A 23,236-nucleotide genomic window follows, 5' to 3' on the forward strand; every position below is an offset into this window, starting at 1 on the left:
TAGCGTTTGTTAAAAGAAAACACATTGGTGTCATTGTGCCAAGAATGAACCAATGATTCAATAGTGTTGTTGATTGACAAAAACAAGCAAAACCAACACCAGAAAACATGAATAAAAAATAATTTTAAAAGACAACATTTAGGAAAAATATGTACTTTTATTCTTTTGGCATTTAAACAATAATAAGACCATGTTCAGACAGTAGTCACTTACTGCAAGGGTTTCACTAAAACACCACACGAGCGAGAGTTGTATAATGAATGGTTTGTATCCAGGGCCGGGTCTCGGCAGCGGCAAGAGTGGTGGGCCTGGGCCCCTCAAATAAAAGTAGTGCCCCTCCAAAATAAACACCCCAAAATATATCATATTTCACATATTTTTATTATCTCATACATCTCTCCGCTCCACTTCTTACTGTCTTAATGTCTTGCTTGCCCCCTCATATATAAAATATATCAAGTTGTTTCTTATGTCATGTTTCTCGACTCCGCTCCATCTCCCCTTTTCACGTTGCTCGGAGTATCGGCCTGCTGCCGGCTCGCTGTGAGGCATAGCTGTCTGCAGCGAGCTAAGACCCAACTTCCAATCACCCTTCAGTATGAAAATGAGCCAGTGTTGTCAGTCAGACATGGTAAAAGATGCTGGAGCACAATGCCCCCTCTTTGGCTGCCCCATCATACATGCCTGTCTAGACCCGGCCCCATTTGCATCTATAGGTCACTACTGTCTTTTTATCATATGCATGACGGAAATAAGGAGACTTGGCCATTAATAAATTATGTATACATCAAGGTCTCTCTAACTGATTGCCAATCATATCCTGCCTCTCACCCATTCAGCGAGGATAGGCTCCAGCTTCCCATGGCCTTGAACAGGATAAGCGGTATAGAAAATTTCTCTCTCCCTCTCAAACACACACACACACGCACAAAACATCCCACAAAATAAAACCCTGGGAGTAAAAAAAAAAATCAAGCGCAATACAAACCTTGGCCTAAAATTGTTACACGATTATTTACAAACCACTACAACAAGCCAACAACAAACGTGTTGGCATGTTTTTTTTTAGGTTGTATATAGTGGTGTCTTGTTGTATGGCGGCAATAAACGCAACTAAAATAATTTGAGATACGATCGTTTAGAATTATAACCATGACCACGGAACAAATTAACCTCGTATCTCAAGGCACCACTTTCTATTGTTTTGGTTTGTGGGTTGGGAGAACAGAAACAGAATTGGTCAATAATTAGGGTCAACACAACAAATTTGGTTTCTTATAAAGAGGCACTAGAGAAAAATCACACCTCAAGCTTGATGGTTTTATCAGTTGGATCCTTAAGCCTATATTTGTACTGTACAATTAACATTTACTGTCAAAAGTGTGATCTTGTACTACTCTATCATCCATTCATTCATTATCTGCAGACCTCCTGCTCAAAGTCATCTGGTATTGGCTCCAGCTCACCTGTGACATGCTAAGTGGTAGAAAATGGATGCATCGATCATTGTATTAGCCAGAGGAACTTTGCAAGACAGTTAAAATGAGCTGATTATAAGTTAAAAAAAAAAAGGAAATGAAAAAGATTTTTTTTTTTGCATGCTCCCAATTGACAATTTTCCAGAATATTCGTTCTGATTCATAACGTACATTCAGTTTCTCTGTGTCATGTACTATGACAAGGAGAGGTTTGAACTTTATTGTAACTCACTGAAATGCTTGTTCAATTTCTTTGTTTTTGGGTGATCATAAATAGGCAGGGAAAGGGAGTGCATCCCTGCAATGCACTTTAATGAAGATCAAAAGCAAATTCTATTTTACTATATGGTATACATTCCCCTGCAAAGGTATTGGAACGGCAAAGTCAATTCCTTTGTTTTTATATATACCATGAAATAAAAGCTGGAATTCTGAACTTTTGTCTCATATTAATATTTTCGATCTGAAATCCAAGTACAGTATAGTACAACAAAAACAAAGGAATTGACCTTGCCGTTTCAATACTTTTTTTGGGGGGGGCCTGAAGGGCAGTGATTCAAAATATATTTTTGTTTAGCTATGCAGGGTTTTTTTCCTGGCTCAGATTGAGGCAGAGGTGGTACCATCCTGACCACGACGTGGATGTATTCTGTAAAATCAACTTACTCTCTTTCTTTTACAGGGAACATACTTTAAATTAAGAGCTACAATAATAATTACTATTATCACGTTAACATCGGGTTTCGAGCCCAGACCAGCATATGAGCTCACAAGATATTCTATAGCTTTGCTGCGAATTTGTGCTGGTGTTAGTTTTTTTTTTTTTTTTTTCAGTAGGGTTGAATGAAGGAAAAACCCTGCTGTGCCACAGTGATGAATAGTGACAGGCAGAACAATTAAGTTCCACAAGATAGCAGAAGGTACATAATTAACCAGTGTATCCACTTTTTTGTGGCATTTTCGTTTGGTGATGTGCTGTGAGAGGTTTTCTCATGTAAAATATGTGCCTTCGCTCAATAAAGGTTGGGTAACAATGCTGTAGTTGAAAGTGAAGAATAATAAAGAGTATCCAGATTATGCTACTGTGTTGCTGACTGAGCCGTAGCTTTATCAGAGTTGTCCAACATATCTTCATTAAAATAAACGCATAGAAACACATCTCTTCTTTTTTTTTAATGATTTTACCCTTTTGCTTAATTGTATCACCTTGAGAAACTGGGATGCTAGTTATGCTCTAAAGTTTGTCTTTTACTTGTTGTGTTAGGCTCACAATTGATGCTCTATGCAACCCGTCCAACTAAGGATCATTTTTCGCAGAGGTCTTTTGATATATTTACTACTGACTCTGACCTCCATGTTTTATTGTGGACCGTTAGCTGTTTTGGCTACATGTACATCAAACTTGGACAGGATGTGGAATTGCTGTTTCGTTGGCTTCATCAGCTCATTACCTTCAACTCTGACAGGCACAGTTCAAAGCGGCAGGGAAGCCAAAACACTAAATCTGAGAGCTTAGTCTTCAGCCAGAAAATGGTGGAAATCCTTCTCCATTTGGATGAGCTAAAGTATTTTGCTGTCATGTGATTTACTGGTCAACAAAACAAATGGATAAAAAAAATAAAAAAATACAACTTTATCCCCTGCCCAACCAGAAGAAGAAATAAAGCACAGTAGTTTGGAGTAATACAGCCATTTTTAAATGAATGACACTGTATTTATAGCAGCAACAGCACTAACTACAGACAACTTAATAGTACACTGAAGTGTGTCAGTTTACAAAACAACCAAACAGAAGGTCACACGTGTTTGCACAAGTCATTTCAGTCTGGTAGTATCTTCTTGGTAGTGTCTTCTTGATGATTTTGGACCCTTCAGATGTCCTCGTGGATTCAATTTATACACAACATACTTGCCCTCCTCTACTTTGTGGCATTCATCAACTGCTAGCAATCAACATACAAGCACACGACAATTGGGGAAAAAAAACCCCAAAAAACTATTTCTTTCGGTCTTTCAAGTCTTTTTTCTTCTCACAGTTTTCTTTCTCATATTTGTCTTTGTCAGATTTTGTCACACTGTTGTAAGAGGGAGGGGAAGCTGTGGATGGGGTCAGGTCAGTTTTGTCCAAGGTGGAGTTCTCATTGAATTTGCTGATGACCATCACGTCCTTGTCAGGGTCACGTAAGCCCTCTTTGAGCTGCTCTTTGTAGAGGGCTGAGGCCTTCTTCATGGCCATGCAAATCATGTAGCGGCGGAAGGCTCTCTGGATGATGACGGAGGACATGTCTTCCTGCTTGCGGCGGAGAGTGGTGGTGATTGGCTCGTACGACACCTTTGAAGGATTCGATGCCATAAAGCGCTCCTCCATCTGCCCGCGCAACACATCCATCTCACCGCCTTCCCCGAGTACTCGCTTGGTGAAGGCAAACAGGATGTCAAGGCAGTGGATGCGCTCGCCACTGACCATCGGCAAGTCCATGGAGATGAGCTGAATCATGTTGGGCTTTGGCATCCGCAACGGCGGGTCGAGCGCGTCGGCAAAGTCCGAGAGTTTGCTGTACTCCATGAACTGCGTGGCGTCGGGGTCAAAACGCTCCCAGACTTCGTAAAACATCTCAAAGTCGTCCTCGCTCAGCGGCTCGGCACTCTCTTCCGTTGCCACGCTGAAGTTTTCCAGAATGACGGCAATGTACATGTTGACCACAATAAGGAAGCAAATGATGATGTAGCTGACGAAAAAGAAGATGCCCACTGATGGGTTGCCACAGTTGCCTTTGTAGTAGTTGCCCGGGTGCTCCATTTGGCTATCGCAGTCGGGTTCCCGCTTATTCAAGATGGGTGCCAGAAGACCATCCCACCCAGCCGAGGTAGTGATCTGGAACAAGCAGATCATACTATTCCCAAAGGTCTCAAAATTGAACATGTCGTCGATTCCGGACTCCCGTTTCACGTAGGCAAAATTGGACATGCCGAAAATTGCGTAGATGAACATGACCAAGAAGAGGAGGAGACCGATATTAAATAGGGCAGGAAGTGACATCATCAGGGCAAAGAGGAGTGTCCGAATGCCTTTGGCACCCTTGATAAGGCGGAGAATGCGGCCGATTCTGGCCAGTCGGATCACTCGGAATAACGTCGGGGACACAAAGTATTTCTCGATCACTTCTGACAAAAACATACCTGCAAACGTAAAAACATCCAGTTGGCCCATTTGAATACAACTGAACCCAACACAGGACAAAACGTACCTATGAAAATCATGATGTCCTTACCTACAATTGACAGGATCACCACCACAAAATCAAATATATTCCACCCTATGGTGAAATAATAATGACGCAAGGAGATCATCTTTAGTACACACTCCCCTGTGAAGAGCACAATAAAGACCAGGTTGATCCAGTAAAGGATGTCGTCCATGTCCGGGGTCTGGTCATCAGTCTCCACCATCATGGTCACCATGTTAAGGCAGATCAGGATCATTATAACAATGTCAAAAGCCTGCTTGGTTATGCAGTCAAACACGCAGCCTTGAAATGCATTCTACGGACCAAAACGAACAAGAAACACAAACAATGGATTAGAATCGACAGGATCATCAGCGTTCGGGATTGAGAATGTCGAAAGGGCTGAGGAAAACCCACTGCGGGTCGAGGAATTGGTTTTTGTGGTTTCTTGGAGCCCAACTTCTTCATGGCATTGTAATATTTCTTCTGTTCCTCCGTCATGAAGATATCTTGTCCTCCAAAGTATAGAAATCACAACAAAAGATGGTTAAAACCACAGAAATGAAACATCCGGCAGCGACAGCGAGACATTTGCCGGAAGAAGACTACTTATCTTTTTCTTCTGCTGGTTGAAGTTGTCAATGATTACGCCAATGAAAAGGTTGAGGGTAAAAAAGGAACCAAAGATGATGAAGATGACAAAATAGAGGTACATATACAAGTTCACTTCATATTCGGGCTGATCTTCCAGCTAGAGTAATGCAGACGGAAAGACAAAAAAAAAATGTCAGTGGTCTTTGTAAATTGTACGACAAATACATTGTCAAATTATGTACAGTTGATTTTATAGTTAGGAAGACACTTACATTGCGAGAATCCACAGCTGCATACATAATGTCCATCCAGCCCTTAAATGTTGCCTAACAATAGATAAGCGCCAATAAGTCAATGTATAAGTCAATGTATCTATCTTGATATCCATTTATCTACATTCCCCTCTCAAATGATTGGAACGGTGAGAACAATTATGTGACTTTTGCTGTGGGTAACATTGGAAAATACAAATGATGAATATGAAACAAGAGGTCAACACTCCAGCTTTTATTTCCAAATGTTTCCATCTAGAGCTGATAAACAACTTAGCACAGTCTGTTTGAAACTACCGGTAACCATTTTTCATGTGAATGTCAGGCGTGTTGTCCTGGAAAAAAAATACAATCTACAGTTTCTGGTTCTTTTTTTAAGTTAAAACCTATTGTTGTTGAAAACTGAATATTTTACACATGCGTTGAGCATGAAATATATTAAAATATCGTGACCAGATACATGCATGCATTTTGGTCATGTTCATAATAGCACTTTTGTCATACATCTTGTTAGGAAGTGTATGGCCTTATGTGTACTGTACAGCTGATGAAAAATTATGGCCTCTCGCCATTGTTTACGTTGCCCAACCCTGGTCTACGACATCAAACTTTACACTGCACCAGTTACATGCTCTTAGGGTTAAATATCTAGTCTATATTATTGAGCTATGGGAAGTTTATTTTATGCTGCTAACATAGTTGAAAAATGACTAATTTTGCAACGTATATACGGGCACTACGTCCGTGGCAATGTTCACATTCTACCGTGCTCCTTTTTTGTGATATGCACAACAATGTAAAAAAATTTTGTTTCTTCGCAGGAGTCAATTTATGTTGCGTGCAGAGAAACATTTGCTGCTGCATGCTCAACAACTCCATTAATCAATTTTAAGTGATTGAGTATCCCTAACCCCAAATGAAGCAAGTCAAACAGGCACTGAACGGTCCTGCAGTAAAAGGAGAAGAAAGAAGAATGGTGATGTCAGGCTTAATGCAGTTATTGTAAGCAAAGGACTTAACACAATTAGATTTAAATAATGCGATCTTGTATCAGAACTTGAAAAAAAAAAAGCTGAAATGTTGCTCTGTTGTCTAACATTTGTCTACTGATGTCAAGCACAAATGTCTTCAGTACGGCTCAAGTGAAGGAATTGGCTTCACCGTTCCAAACCTTTTGAAGGAAAGTGTATCTAATATGTTCCTACAGTAACTGTTTCTGTTTGCCCTCTCTAATAGCCCTCTTGAATGACACATAAAAATGCATGCTGGAACTTTTTGAGCACCTCACCACTTGCAACAACGCCAAATAACCAGCACCGACGTTGTCAAAATTAATTTTGACGTTCTTCCACCGGGCGCTGTCGTTGACCATATTCAGACAGTCAGACTTGTTGTTGACCACATCGATGGGGAAGACCTTGTCAGTGGTCGTGTTGACGCAGTAGTAGTACTTCCCTGCGAACAGGTTGACCCCCATGATGCTGAAGATGAGCCAAAAGATGAGGCAGACCAGCAGCACATTCATGATGGAGGGGATGGCCCCCAGTAGTGCGTTCACCACAACCTGGACAGGTTCAAAATACACACAAACTCAGCACCTTGGTGTTGCTCAAATGAAGGGGCTCTCCTTACCGAAATAAAGACTGCTTAATTTTTGGATTAGTGGCCATTACAATCATCTAATCACTTGACTATTTTTATTTTTTATTTTTATTTTTTTTACATTATACCAAGGCTACATTGATTGAGTGATGTCTGCACACAAAAGCTTTTACTACCTGACAATTAAGAAGGTGACGGTTGATTCAGTAAAAGTTTACAATTTCATAGGAAAAAAAGCAAAACAGAAAAAAACCTTAGAGGCAGGATGAGGTCACAACATTTTGTCTGACTGTAAATGAAAAAAGACACACAACAAAGAAAAAAGATTACAGGTCACATTTACAAGGCACCAAACAAGCAGCGTCAAAAAGCAATGTCTGCAATACATCAACACAATGTAAAAAGAAACATGCAGATAGAAGAAGTACAGAGTTGAACTGGAAGGAGAACATGCAGTTAAATTCATATTACTCATTTTCGAAATGTATATAAAAACCCAATTCCAATGAAGTTGGGACGTTGTGTTCAACATAAAAACAGAATACAACGATTTGCAAACCATGTTCAACCTATATTTAATTGAACACACTACAAAAACAGGATAGCTAATGGTCAATCTGATAATCATTATTGTTTGAAGCAATGATCATTAACTTTTCATTTTACGGCTGCAATATGTTCCAAAAAAGATGGGACAGGTGGCAAAAAAGACTGAGAAAGCTGAGGAATGCTCATCTAACACCTATTTGGAACATCCCACAGGTGACCAGGCTGATTTGGAGTTGGTGGGTGCCACGATTGGGTCTAAAAGGGGGTTCCCTGAATTGCTCAGTCATTCACAAGTCAAGATGGGGCGAAGTTCATCTCTTTGTAAACAACTGACAGAAAATATTAGAACGATCTAACGACAATGTTCCTCAACGTACAATTGCAAGGAATTTAGGGATTTCATCACCTCCGGTCCATATTATTAAACGTTTCAGAGAATCTGGAGAAATCACTGCATCTAAGCGGCAAGGCTGGAAACCAACACGGAATGCCCGTGACCTTCGATAACCTCAGGCAGCACCGCATAAAAAAAAAAACGACATCAATGTGTAAAGGATATCACCACAGCGGCTCATGAACACTTCAGAAAAGCAATGTCAGTAAAAACAGTTTGGCGCGATACATCTGTAAAGTGCGTGTTAAAATGTTACTAGCCATTAGCCATTTATCAACAACAACCGGAACCACCGCCGGCTTCTCCCAAGCTCATGTAAGATTGACTGATGCAAAGTGGAAAAGTGTTCTGTGGTCTGACGAGTCCACATTTCAATTTGTTTTGGGAAATTGTGGACCTCGTGTCCTCTGGGCCAAAGAGGAAAAGAACCACCTGGACTGTTGTGGACACAAAATTTAAAAGCAAGCATCTGTGATGGTATGGGGCTGTGTTAATGCTAGTGGCATGGGTAACTTACACGTCTGTGAAGGCGCAATTAATGATGAAAGGTACATGCAGGTTTTAGAGAAACATATGCTGCCATCCACAAGCAACGTCTTTTTCATGGACGCTCCTGCTTATTTCAGCAAGGCAATGCCAAAACACATTCTGCACGTGTTACAACAGCCCAATAGTAAAAGAGTGCAGGTACTAGACTGGCCTGCCTCAGGCCCAGAAATGTCTCCCATTGAAAATGTGCGGCGCATTATGAAGTGTAAAATACGACAACGAAGACCTTGCACTGTTAAGTAACTCAAGATGAACATCGGGCAAAAAAGGGAAAGAATTCCATATACAAAGCTTCAAAAAATAGTGTGCTCAGTTCCCAAACATGTTGTTAAAAGAAAAGATGATGTAACACAGTGGTAAACATGGCCCTCTCCCAGCTTTTTTGGAAAGTGTGGCAGCCATAAAATTCAAAGTTTAAGATTAATTGATAAAACCAATAACATTGATCAGTTTGAACATTAAATATCTTGTATTTGTAGTGTACTCAATTAAATATAGGTTGAACATTAATTGTGAATCATTGTATTCTGTATTTATTTATGTTTAACACAGCGTTCCAACTTTGTTGGAATTGGATCTAGACATCTATCCACTGCTCCACAATGACTGATAAAGAAAACAACTTTGCCTAAGCTGTCTAATGGAGAATTTAGCATGTTTTTCTATCAGAATTCCTTTGCAACTTTACAAACCTTTGACTAAAAGCCAGTCTTACTTACCCTCATGCCTTCGAACCGAGATAGAGCTCTCAGTGGCCGGAGGGCTCGCAGCGTCCTTAGGGATTTGATGGCGGTGAGCTCGGAGTAGCCCAGAGCATTGGCCACAAGGCTGACAAGGGACACCTGAAAGTTGACAACGAATGTACTGATGTTAACATCAATCATTAGAAGTTTTATTGGAATATAAATGTAACATTGAGGTGTCCTGACACAGCAGGTTGACGACCTTGGGCATGCTGGGTTTAAAAATACCTTAAAATAGTGTGAAGTATACAAACGCAGAATGAATAAGCCAGACTTCATCCAGAGCTAAATATGTGAAGTATTGTACATACGTCAACAATGAGGAAGTCCAGCCAGCACCAGGCATTGGTGAAGTACTTGACAAAGCCATAGGCCACCCACTTCAACAGCATCTCCAGAATGAAGACATACGTAAAGACCTTGTCTGCATACTCCAACATTGTTTTGATGGTCCTCCTCTGTTCAATATAAACGTCCTCAAAAGCCTGAACAAAATTCCAAAAATAAACATTACAAATGATACATTAAAAAGGAAGTCAACCCAAACATATTTTTTTTCAAGAATATGTTCTATGCAAGCCCACTAGTTGAAACAGGGCATTCTGATAAATATTGCATTTGTGGAATAAGAGTTCATCCACTCGTTTTCAGAAATCTCTGGGGGCGGCCATTTTGTCACTACTGTTGACTGAAAATGACATCACAGGCCCTCCATCAATCACGGCTGACCTGTTTTCTGACGCTGAGCCCTGATTGGTCGTTACCTGAGCCCTGAGTAGTTGTGATGTCATTTTCAGTCGACAGAAATGACTGCTTAACTCTTATTCCACAAATGCAATATTTATCAGAGTGCCGTTTCAACTAGTGGGCTTGCTGGGAACATATTCTTGAAAAAAAAAATGTTAGGTTTGATTTCCTTCTTTAAGACTGGACTGTGAGTTGGCTAAGATTGAATGAAACTGCAATTAAACTCACCAATGCACCACTGCTGAGCAGGATCATAAAAATGATAAAGGTTTCAAACCAGTTGTGCTCCACTATTACAAAACAGGTTTTCCTGAGTGTCCACCAGCTCTTAAACCCGGCTGCCTCCTCATCGACCTGGCAACACTGAAATCTGCTTACGCATCCTACAATTGTGGAGAAGAAAACAAACGACACAAACATTTGTCTTCCAACATAAGATTTTCTTTCGGATTTCATTTCACTATTGCCGGCGAATATGTGTAACGTGTGGCCTTTTTTTACTCTTGCGGCAACTACTCGCCTTGGGGATTGAACCCGGGCTGCAGCAGAGCACTAACTGCTGAGCTAAGAGTCCGGGGCTGCCATTTTGCTTTATGACTTTATTAGAAGGTACACGAAGTGAGTTTTTACAACAAGCTGACATCAATTATACATAACCTGAAATATCAATATTTACATATATTTACATATTTACCCCCCGCCCCCAACCAAACTCCTCCACACCCAATCCCCTGGTATTTAATTTCTAAATTCCATCCTCACACGCAACGGATCAGGATATTTGCACATTAGAAATTGTAGCCGAGTCGGACAAAATGCCAGGTTAAATTATTGAGCAAGAGGAATACACACTACTGTTTTTTCTAACCTGATGAGCATTGTTATTCACTGTCACTCAGATGTGAGTTTAACAGACCACATGAGCAGTTCTGTCCCACTTTTCCTTGACGTATCATACTTGTAGCCAACTCACCCTCAGTAAAGCAGGCCTCTGGGTCCATTGACTCCTCTGGCTCCAGTTCCACCGAGTCAACCCCATCTCCTGGAGGCCGAATATCAACAGTGCTCCCTTCTGAAGAGCTAAGATGTTGGGGCTCCGTGTCGAGTTTCTGCATGGACAAGGTAAGGTGCACAAAGTTAAACTGCAAATGTAGAATTGTTCCAGGACCAAATGTCCTGAAGCGGTTATTAGTGTAATTCTCTTCTCAGGCTAGGGACTGTCATAATAGAGTTGGACTCTCTTTGAATGTCCTCCTCATTGTCATCACATGCAACAGTGATCAAATGTACCTACAGGCTTTGGCATGACATATGTCTGAAGGCTCAAATCATATCTCATAGAAACACATGACATGGGGAGTTGGACATTACTGTAATGCAACTGTGGGTACGTTTGATGTGACCTCAGTTTGAGGAAGAGTGCATGCAGTATTTCAGTGCATCATCAATCCAAGCCTGAAATTGGACCAAGCAAAATATGTGTGGCATTTTCACGTCTACTGAGAAATTAACAACCCAGATGAATTTGTATTCAGTTGATCTGATTAAATACTTTAAAAAAAAAAGAACTCTTTTACTGCATATACACCTACCCCCGTAAAGTATAATCCACCCACCAAAAGTTGTGATTACAAATTTTCCTCAGTGACATGAAAATACATTATTTCCATTCCTTGAAAGCAGTGCTTAAGCTTTTTCTGTTGTGTTGAAGTCGATAGATGACCACATTAGCTTACCAGCAAAAACCAGCACTGTGCACTGTTTATAAGACAGCATGTAGTCTGGTATTCTATGTTTTTCCCACGTATATAACATGGCATGTAGTAAATGCTACAGCATGTGGATAATGTGAGACATGTCAGTCTTGATGGTCGTCTTGTAGTTTTTGACAGGGAAAACCTTGTATTGCATGCAACTAGTGACTTTCATTTGGCGTGTGAAGTTTTGAAACATGTCATCCTACACAGTGCAGCAGCCCTGATTGCAGTGGGACCCAGCTAATAGGACATGGGAATGATGGAAGCATGCTTCTCACGTGTGCATTGATTTCGGAAAGGATGCTGCCTTACTCTACCTTGATACTCGTTTTGCCTTGATGGGTTACGGATTCTATGATGCCTGGATGTACTTTTTTCTATAGCAGGTTAATAAGTATGCTACACATTGTATCTATGCGACAGGAGGATCGCTATTCCAAAAGGGTGTTTATGCACATTATTGATAGATTATTGGTGTTATTTATACTATTTAACACTTAAAAGTGATTAACAGTGAATGTTGTGTTTTGATACCCGACAACAGGGGTCACCAACTCCAGTCGACGAGGGCCCTTATCCTGCATGTTTTGGTTGTTTCCTTTCTCCAACACATCTCATTCAAAAGATAATTCATCAGCAAGCTCTGCAAAAGCCTGATGATGGTCCTGATCATTTGAATCAGGTGTGTTGGAGGAGGGAAACATCTAAAACATGCAGTATAGGGCCCTCGAGCACTGGAGTTCGTGACCCCTGCCCTACAACATTTGTTATATATATATATATATATATATATATATATATATGCCCTACAACATTTGTTTATATATATATATATATATATATATATATATATATATATATAAAAATAAAAAAACTGTTCCATTATCAGAGAAATCACATTATTGTATTTCAGGTATCAAAAAGTATGTTAAGAAGGAATGTACACCTTGATTTATGACCCTGATTTATGATCCTGAAATAAAAGAATGTATGTGCTTGGATGCTGTTTTTTTTTTTTTTTTTTTAATTCATTCATTCATTCTCTGAACCGCTTATGATCAATAGGGTCGTGGGTGTGCTGGAGCCTATCCCAGCTGTCTTTGGGCAAGAGGCAGAGTACACCCTGAAAAGGTTGCCAGCCAATCGCAGGGCACAAATAGACAAACAACCATTAACACTCACATTCTCACCTCCGGACAATTTGCAGTCTTCAATTAACCTACCATGCATGTTTCTGGACTGTGAAACTGGAGTACGCAAGGGGAAAACCCACACAGGTATGGGGCGAACATGCAAACCCTACACAGGAAGGCCAGAGCCCAGAACTGAACCCACAACCAATGCACTGTGAGGAGGATGTTCTAACCAGTCGGCCACCATGCCACCTTTTAAATAGAAAAAAAGATTAATTTATTGCTGACATCATAGACATCAATGACCTTATGGAACCAAATTTTATGGTTTATATAATTCAGAAGAGTCATCTTCGATTAAACCATTAATCCCCAAATCCCAGGACCTGACCCCCAAGCCCCACAAAAGAGGAAAACGCAACACCTTTCGGCAAAGGGGCTGGAGTGGGACACATTTTTGGCCCTGGAGTAGCATTGCTCAGACGGGCCCATTTTAGTTCACATTTTCATGAAGATATGCAACTTTACACTTATCAATCCGATATAGCTTACTATTCCTTCCAATGATATTCATATTATATTTGATCGAAAATCTAAATTACCATTGAATGTGTTTACAAGACCACGCACAATGTTTACCTGAACAAGTATGAGAACATAAACACAACGCAGATGAAATGGACAAAACGATAAAAAGGGACCAATAGGCAAGTGAACATAACACATGGGATAAAACACTGCACAGCACTTAACAAGGCAGGTTTATCACGCGCTGTTAAGACAGCTAACACGGCACTTCCTGTTAGCGCTTGAGACCTATTTACACCGCTTCAGCGCACAACTTGATGATCGCACGGAGGATTTCCCATCATGCTTTGTTGCCATTGCAAGTAACACTTGTGAATGTGTTATGCCTCTTTGCTGAGTTCTTTTGTCCAGATAGGGTGTAATATAGTTACGGTGGTGGTAATTGTAGTCAAAAGTATGAAATTATTGGTACTTTTGGTATTAAACTACAGTATTGCGACTTGGTGATAAAAGGCAATGCAGCCAATGCAATATATAATCTAATATATCTAAATATAATAATAATCTAAAATATCTAATATATAATCTAATTACAAAGTATGTTAACAGTATGCTTGTACGAGAAGTCGTTGATAGATCTAAATGTCACAAACACACTTTATTTGCTGATTTCCAAACAGCTGCCCAGGCTGGATAAAATTAATATCTACAGTACCGGTATATGTATATGGAATAGCAGCCTGAGCAGCGGATTTAGCAAACCGGACAACCGGGATATTATCACCCGGTAGGCCAGATTACCACTCTGAGCCTAGGCTGATCAGATCTACACCTACATTTGATTTTAATACAACACACTTGTCTAGTTAATTAATTTGCCTTATGAGGGACTACAATGGATTAAGTTGAAAACATTACCTGTTTTAGTGTTAGGGTTCTTCTAATAGGCTGGCAACCAGTTCAGGGTGTACCCCGCCTACTGCCTGAAAACAGATGGGATAGGGTCCAGCACCCCCGGAACTCTCGTGAGGACTAAGCGGTTCTTCTAACATCTACGGGCGTCATCACTCCACAGTGTCAAAGTCCTTACAGTTTTTGACTTTGCTGTAGAAAAGCCATCTTGGTTTTCTGATTCAATTACAGTAACAACTTAATATTTGAAAACTGAATACCGGTACTTTGTAAATATTATTCAGGGTCGCTGCAAAGTATTTGGTGCACCATAAAAAAAAAAAGAGGCTTTGCGCCACTGTGTGTCAATGCTGCAAATTGAGTTGTTGTAGGGTTCGAATTGTCATCACTGTTGAATTTACTTCCTCCATGGTACAAACATGTCTCCCACACCACACACTTTGGCTTCACATTGTCTTGTTGATTTTTCGTCTTACTGCCGCAGATAAATCCACCACAGAGACTGCAGCACATGCAGCCAAATTACAGTGTATACATACATGCCGGAGGAATTTGGCTTCCAATGGAACACTCCGTGTGTGTTCATACAACTTTTAGAAAGTCAAACAAGGTCATATTGTTTTCGGGTCTCAATTCAACTGAATACTGTACTTCTTTTTCTTGTGCATGTAAATGTACTGAATAATTTGTAAACCTCTTTTGGAATTCTACAGTTGAGTTATATAAGGTCAACTATGTTTATGATGTCAATGAATAAATCAGTAAATTGGTAATTAGGGTCATATATCAGAGCCTTTTCTTTCTCGTTTTTTTTTTTTTTTTTTGCTCACTCTTCCAATTCTTCCTGTTTTTCCATTGTTACATGTAGACTCTGTCCCAGGTCAAAACCAACCAATTAAGGGAGTAAAGAAAAACTGAACAATTACAGTGTGTACATGTACTGCTGAATAGGAAAGAGTTGGGAATAAAGGAAAGTGGGTTGTGGGTGGGCGGAGGGCAAGACCAGGCAAAGAACGAAAATGGGCAGTCATTAAAAGTATGAGGAAAAAAATGCCTGTTCGTAAATGACATTGGCAGTCCTCATGATTAGTGCTATGATTCAATAAAGTGGTCTTACAGTTCTTCTCTCACTGAAAACCTTGAGAGCATCTGTGATATGGCTGCAATAACAAACGGGGGGAGTTAAACAGCAAGTCACGCACACCACAAGCCAGCATTCAACCTCATGTCTGTCTTCAGAATTGCGTTAGGATCTTCTTGAATAAGAGATACTGTACAGAAACAGATCACATCACATCATCTGTAACTATAAATATTCTCAGTGTTTTGCGGAGTCCAAACAGCTGTACCTATAAAATAGTGGTTAAAGTGGTGGGTGACACACTCAAGGCCTGTTAGCACAAAGTGCAGATGGTAATGAGGTATGTTGGTTGCCAGAATGATAAAATGCGCCAAGGACAAAGCCATGGTTCAAGTGGGGCACAGAGCCTCCAGTTCCAATAGATGGAGCTGCAGTGGTAAAAACTTAGCAGTTTTGTACTTTGGAAATACACATCACTGCCACCTGCAGGACGCAATGGTTCTCAACTGAGTGCCGTTACACGAGCAGTTTGCTCTGAAAGACTTAAAGGGGAAGTCAATCCAAATATTTAAAAAAAAAATAATATGTTCTATGTGCCTCCACTTGTCTAAATACAGGAAGTCCTCGAATTACGATGTACGACATTTCGACTTTACGACACCCGTGCCTCTTGCGCCACTTTGTCCCCAGCAGCATAGTGACGACGTTTACATGCAGTCAGTATTCGGTTTAAGGTCAAAATTACGATTTCTGAAATATTCTGAATAACCCGTTCGGACAGAGTTGATCCGGCATTTGAATAAACCACTGTGTACGGTGATGCGCAGTGTCATGACTCAAATGGACGTCATTTCCGCTTGTTACTTTCAACGGTCAATAAAACACTTGATGCTTTTGTGCTGTGTCTCTGAGCTTGTTTACCTCTGCTTGTGTATTTGAGGTGGGTTTCGCTCCAAACAACGCATACAAGCACTTCCTGTACTACAAAGACCAGCATTCCTTGCGGTTGAGTGTCTCGATCATGTCTGTCTGCGCGCCGGCAGTATCTTTGCCTTTTTCGCCATCCTCTCCTTCTTCTCCATCCACCTCTCAGCATTAATGCATCTTGTGCTTTTTATTTCAATGCATTTTTGTTTTTATACAAAGTATGTCAACGTAAATTTCGACTTAAACTGTGAAATCCGACAAAAGTGGAAATTTGTGTTACATCGCCAGTGTAGGAACAGAACTCGTTCGTAAATTGAGGACTTCCTGTACGGCATTCTGATTAAAATTGCATTTGTGGCATATGCGTTAAGCAGCAAATTCCACCTGTTTGTGTCCATCTCGGTTGGGCGGCCATTTTGACACTTTCTGTTGACTGAAAATGAAAACACGGCTCACCTGTTTTCTGAACCTGAGTCATGATTGGTTGTTACCTGAGCCCTGGGCAACTGTGATGTCATTTTCAGTCGACACAATGTGGCAAAATGGCCGCCCTCAAGATGGACAAAAATGGATGGATTTTACTGCTGGACTCATCCACAAACGCAGTGGGGCTGCACAGAACATACTATGTTAAGAAAATTTTGGGGTTGACTTCCCCCTTAAGAGTTAATGACAGCGGAATGGGATATGGGAAATAATGTGGCAATGATAGCTTATTTAATTTTAATTGGAGTTTCAATTCAATTGCTTCTCACCAGCACAGGGAGGAAGTTAAGATCCCACCTTTAGGCATTTCTCATTTGCAGCATCTGTGATGTTTCACAAAGACCTGCCCTTGCTTGTTTGTTTTTCAATTAATCATCAAAAGTGAATCCAAGTCATCAGCTGGGGACGCAGGAGCTCATCCACAAGGTTACAGTTCAAGTCCCGCCGCGGACAAAGGAGGGCCGACTGTCTGCATCCTGACTACCGTTGATGCCACCTCAAGCATACCATGGACCCCGTCCAACCGTCACCCCGCCCTATCATGATCTAGCTCGCAATTCATCTGAAGGGTGTGTGTAAACTGTTGTAGAAACATACATCATCTGACATTGTAGCAACCTGGAAACAAGAAACACAACGATAGCACCATACGATATTTTACCACATTGTGGGACTGGGGATGATAAATGGTACGGGATTTTGGTACATCATAGCTACAGACGGAAATCTTAAAATGTGGTTGAAGTGATTAATCAGCCTTCGCCAAAGTCAAGTTTAAAAATACAACACAGACCAAAACATCAAGACAGAAAGACGGCAGTCTACTCTTACCTCTTTGCTTCCCTCCACATCTGAGGAATCGCTGCTTATGTCCTCTGTGTTAAGGTTCTCGAAGTCTGACTCACCCACAGCAATAGGCACTGTGACCGTCAGGCTCGGGTTGTGAATAAACGACATGTAGTGACAGTCGTCTATGGGGTACTTTTCGGTGCTATCCGCGTCGACCATGACCCCGACAACCAGGCCTCCTCCTGGACGCCCGTTGCCCTCAGCCGTAATGTAGACCCCGCCGGGGTCTTTGGTCATTTCCACTGTTGTGTGATTGGTGATGCAGTTGCCTTTGCCATTGCTATGTAGTTCTTCTAGGGGTTTGCTCTCTCCATGCAGGCTAGAGCCCTTACCGTCCCCACCAAAGATCAGACTCTGGAAGAACTGTCGGACAATAGATTTTAAAAAGGCAATGCCGCGCTGGATACGGCCCACGGCAATCTGTAAGTTATTCATCTCGCTGTCGTCGTCAGTTGCTGCCAAGTTGTCAGCGCTGAATGAGCTCAGGAGCAGAGCCAAGAACAGGTTGAGAACCTAATAAGAACATGAAAAAAAGACAACATGAATGACTGGTAATGAATGGGCTGGATTAGGTGTCAACTATATATTGACAAGTAGAAACTATGCATGAACTATTAGAACTACAGTATATGATATAAATGCGAGGTTCTCTATTGGCAGGCACTGGTCCAGATCCCAACCCAGGCACCTTTCTACAAGGACTAAGATGCTATTAGATTACTTTAAATAAATACTTAAGTGTAAAGTAGGTTTTTTTTAAACCACCATTATAATGGCAAATACTTTAGTTAATACACATAGACCAATCACAGGCAGTGTTACTCCTCTCACGTGTGACGATTTACCCAATCAAACTACATATTCACAGCAGCTTTGGAGTGGGTGTGCAAGGCAGCCAAGCGATGAGGTGTTAAAACAATAAAGCAACAAAGAAAAAAGGGTGTTAAAGCTGGTTGTTGTTAATATTGTTTGAGATCTGTTGTTTCCAAGATATATTTGCAAATGCAGTGTATGAAAAACTTGAAATGCTCACCCTCTCTTTTGTACTTCATGATGCCCTGTTGAAAAGCACTGGCCTGCACTAACTATTCATTACACTTGCACATTTGAAGCTTATCACAAGAGCCACATTACATTACATCACTAACAGGTAAAATTATAAGCAGCTTGCGCAAACAAAAGGCACTCGATAAATAAAGACAACTATTTTTATATACAGTAATGTTAGAATACAGTGGTGCCTTGCTTTGACTTGTGAGCGCAGACTTGACATAAGAGCGCTGTATAGTGGGAGTGAACTCAGCTAATGGTTAAACAAGCAGTTGGTCATGTAGTGAGGAATTGTTCAAAATAGTCTTTAAGCTGTTTAATGCCACTCCCAGTTGAAGTTTCCTGTCAAATCAAACATAAAATGACATCCAAATAAATTGGCTGTAGAAATGCCCCGCTAGCTTAATTTAATGCTAGCTCATATGGCAAAGGCCATAGGCAGGCTAACAAATAGTATCGGTAGTCACGGGGTTGCATTCCTCCAAGCAACCAATATTTGAACACAGCAACACATATAGGCAGACAATATCCATACTCACAGGTAGAGCTGGGCACTACGGAAAAAAATCTATCACAATATCGGCCATTTTATAATACAATAACTGCCTGACCAAAACTACATGAAATGAATTTCATTTCTTTCAGCTGCACTACTATATCATCATGACGACTTAATAGAGGGGTCTCAAACTCAACTTATGTGTTCCATCTCCTGTTTTTCTAGAAATTGGCTGTTCTCGTTTCCCTTCACAGCGGGTTTTAAAAAAGAGATGACTCGGGTAGGAAGACAGGTTATCTTTTCCTTCCACTTGGTGTAACTCAGAATTAACTTTAGCCAAAAGCTGTCATGAGCCTGAACTATGGTAGCCCATAAGTGATTAACCCCCACCCTCCGCCCCATAAAACTCTCAGGGCAATGACAGCAAAAAAAGGTGAGGGCCACACTAAAATGAACTTTGACGTAGAGTAATGGGCCGCAAAATATCCTGTGAGTCACAAATGGCCCCCGGGCTGCAAGTTTGAGACCCCTAACATAATAATTAAAAAACAAAAAAGCAACAAAGGAGATGCATACCACCAAGTTTCCGATGACCATCACCATCATGAAGACAATTAGACACATTGTTGGTCCCGCTACCTCCATACAATCCCACATGGTCTCTATCCACTCTCCACACAGCACCCGGAAGACGATGAGGAAGGAGTGGAAGAAATCATGCATGTGCCAGCGTGGTAGCTGACAATCGTCATTTATGTTACAGACAAACTCCTTGTAGCTCTTGCCAAAAAGCTGCATGCCCACCACTGCAAAGATAAAGACGATGATGGCGAGTACCAGGGTCAAGTTCCCCAGAGCCCCCACTGAGTTTCCAATGATCTTGATCAGCATGTTCAGAGTTGGCCAGGATTTAGCCAGTTTGAATACCCTCAGCTGTTGTAAAATCAAGAGCAAAAAAAAAAATAAAAAAGGCGGGATTATACTCTGGATTTGGATAGTGTACACTGGTTGGTAGTTTGTTTTTGAAATGAAATGTGATTGCGTCCCTTACCAGACGAAAGGACCTGAGCACAGACAGGCCCTCTACATTGGCCAAACCCAGCTCCATCAGACTCAGACTAACAATAATGCCGTCAAAAATGTTCCAGCCCTCCTGGAAATAATAGTACGGGTCGAGGGCGATGACCTTGAGACACATCTCTGCTGTGAAAATGCCAGTGAATACCTATTTGAAGAAAGGGGGAGAACAATTTTGTACATGGATAGGCCTCATAAGGGGATGGATGGTTGGTGAGATGTTACTAGGTACCTGGTTTCCAACAGAAAGGACATTGTTGAATTCTTTCGTCATTGGGTAATGCTCCATGGCCATAAAAAGGGTGTTGAGGACGATGCAAATTGTGATGGTCAGATCCACAAACGGGTCCATGACCACCATGTTGACAAACTCCTTAATTTTAAGCCAGGCAGGGCAACAATCCCAGATCAAACAAGTGTTGGCAAATCGATACCAGCACGGGGGGAATTTTTGTCTCGACTCTTCAAGCTCTGGAAGGGAGACATTGAAATGGAATGAAAATCACAGGAGAGAAAAGGGGGGAAAACTCGAGCAGATAATATTATCTTGTGGAATGTATCGTTCTATAGCTCAATAAGTGTCCCTTGCCAATGCTTTAACATAAGAGATGTGAAGGGCGAGCTAAGTTTGGGGCTTGGCCCTCAATTGGAAACCCGTTAAAGGTGAGACTTCTGACCTTCCATGGTGTTGGTGAGGATGCTGGCCATGCTCATGGCTCTTTGCCTGCCTCCTGGTTCATCTAAATAATCAACAGAGCGTTGCTTTCTCACCTCAGTGTCTGTAGTGGTACCCTAGAGAAAAACGCACAATCCAAGCTATTGATGCAATACTTCACCACAGAGTAACGAGAAAACTGCGATGTAGAGTCTGTCAAGATGGATGAAATCCAGGTCCAGACAGTAAAAACCTTGCCGCAGTTTGGCTTTAGCCACAGGTGCTTCTACTCAACAAGCTCGTTTACTTGCCACTTGAGTAGAAGCAGCTGTGGCTGAAGCCAAACTGTGGCAGGGTGTTTACTTCCTTGGACCTGTCACACGACAGGATAATCGGCCCGATTTTAGCTCCGAAACTCCCCTCCTGACAATCGTAGGTCAGGGCCGCCTCTCTCGCAATGGCTCCAAGGCTAATCTTAGCAGATAATCCTTCCGCGTGTGGTGTGCTCAGCATGGTCTCGGCCGCTCAGAAGGATGTCCGACCCCAAATCTCGGCTATTCAACATATAGGATTTTTTTGGGCCCGACCTCGCACTGTGTGTGCTGTGGCCCGAGGACAAAGCAGAATGCAGCCGGTTGACAGTGACGTACAGCCAATCAGAAAGCGAGGTGACGGGGCGGCGAAGAAGTGCAGTGGGAATCCAAAATGAACACAGTCATGGCGCACAACGTCTTTTCTTTGTGTCACTTTTTTTCCACTAAAAAGAATTTGCAAACTACCGACACTGTCAAGACACGACCTGAGACCCCTTTTGGCCTTCCATCCGCCAAAGAAGTCTCGTTTTATCTCAAGAGGTTTTGCGAGTTTCCGTCTGACGTGAGAATATCTTTGAACGAACGTGGTTCGTGTTTGATGTGTTGATTTTGCCGTGTGGCTGCTCACCACACACGGTACATTCTAAACTGTAATACACGTGATTTTTGAGTTTTTTTGTTCTCAGACAATTTTAAAATCCTGATGTGTGAACCAGGCTTCAGTCGAGTCTCATGAAACACAGGGCAAAGCAAAGTCAGTCTTTCATATGTTTTAGCCTAGCTAATCCAAGGTACCAAAATTGGTGACTTAAGTCCAACTTGAGTTAAGTCATGTGATTCAAGTCCCCAACCTTGGCCAAGTAATGCAGAAATAGATTCATAAAAGATCACCTCAGGCAGCAGGAGACCAACAGGAGAGTTAGTTACAGATGTTCCTCCAACCAGCGAGACAACGCCGTTGCAGTCCACCGCGCAATGCATCTTGCCATTGGCGGGAAGCATTACACGAGGTACCCTGAGGCTCGTCTGGCTGATGGCGCTTCCACGACGCTCGAGGCGGCGTGGCAAGAACAGGGAGCCCCGGCGGCTGTCACTCTCTTCGAAGGTGCTATGCTCATCATCCGCAAAGTCGTTTTCTGAGCCCATGTCGCGTACTCGTCCACGGAAGCTGAAGAGGCTGGCTTGGCTGTTCCTCCGCGGTGAGAGAAGTGATCCACGTATACTGAGCAAAGACTAGGAAAGAAAGATTCTGTGAGCTTTTCACAGTAGTTGCATGGGTTTTGAGAGTGATTTGTGTTTTTTTATAAATAGAACGGAACCTCGATTTAACGGAGACCGTTCAGTCCACTCAAAACAGCACATTGTACAGCAGTTGTCAAGGTCTGTTAATTCCAGAATTGGCCGCTGTTGTTTACCCGTGCTGTGGCACAATCAACAGACTGGGACATGTATTTCCAGGTTACACCACAGAATAGATCCTGCTCACAGATGTGCCAAAGCGGTGGCCATGTTTACAGGGGCGATGTTCTCAACAAAGGCAATGGAGACCATGTACATAATCTTAGCATTACCATGGTCACACAGCCCAAGAGGGGGTAAACTAGCTATTCGTGTCTACAGTATGGCTGTTGTTTCCTGGAACGCGCTCTCGTCGTGTAGTGCATGTACCGGTACATGTCTCTCAAACATGCTACAGTATACTGATTTTGGTAGGGTTTACAGTTGTTGTCAAGCCCTTCTGTATGGCATCCAGTCGTGATGGAGGTGAAAAAGGTTTAGCACCTTAGCTGGGCACTTTACCCTTTTTTGACAG

At 41.7% G+C, this 23,236-nt stretch overlaps 1 protein-coding gene across 3 annotated transcripts in view; it reads right to left on the minus strand.

Annotated features, from left to right (window-relative positions):
- Nucleotides 1-2,822: 2,822 nt before the first annotated feature.
- LOC147153894 (sodium channel protein type 2 subunit alpha-like) overlaps nt 2,823-23,236 on the minus strand; it is a 39,631-nt gene continuing 19,217 nt past the window's right edge. For all 3 annotated transcript variants that reach the window (XM_086037422.1, XM_086037431.1, XM_086037440.1), the window contains 16 exons: nt 22,315-22,656; nt 21,132-21,246; nt 20,687-20,925; nt 20,429-20,602; nt 19,954-20,310; nt 17,811-18,341; nt 11,129-11,264; nt 10,384-10,538; nt 9,720-9,893; nt 9,385-9,507; nt 6,860-7,135; nt 5,572-5,625; nt 5,319-5,456; nt 5,123-5,227; nt 4,751-5,021; nt 2,823-4,658 (listed from right to left, as the gene is read on the minus strand). In XM_086037422.1, the coding sequence (XP_085893548.1) occupies nt 3,475-4,658; nt 4,751-5,021; nt 5,123-5,227; nt 5,319-5,456; nt 5,572-5,625; nt 6,860-7,135; nt 9,385-9,507; nt 9,720-9,893; nt 10,384-10,538; nt 11,129-11,264; nt 17,811-18,341; nt 19,954-20,310; nt 20,429-20,602; nt 20,687-20,925; nt 21,132-21,246; nt 22,315-22,656 (4,374 nt within the window). In that variant the 3' untranslated portion in view covers nt 2,823-3,474. The remainder of the gene's footprint in view (nt 4,659-4,750; nt 5,022-5,122; nt 5,228-5,318; nt 5,457-5,571; nt 5,626-6,859; nt 7,136-9,384; nt 9,508-9,719; nt 9,894-10,383; nt 10,539-11,128; nt 11,265-17,810; nt 18,342-19,953; nt 20,311-20,428; nt 20,603-20,686; nt 20,926-21,131; nt 21,247-22,314; nt 22,657-23,236) is intronic.

The sequence above is a fragment of the Filicampus tigris genome, chromosome 1 (genome assembly GCF_054856515.1).
Source record: "Filicampus tigris isolate MCC_2025a chromosome 1, RoL_Ftig_1.0, whole genome shotgun sequence".
NCBI lineage: Eukaryota > Metazoa > Chordata > Actinopteri > Syngnathiformes > Syngnathidae > Filicampus > Filicampus tigris.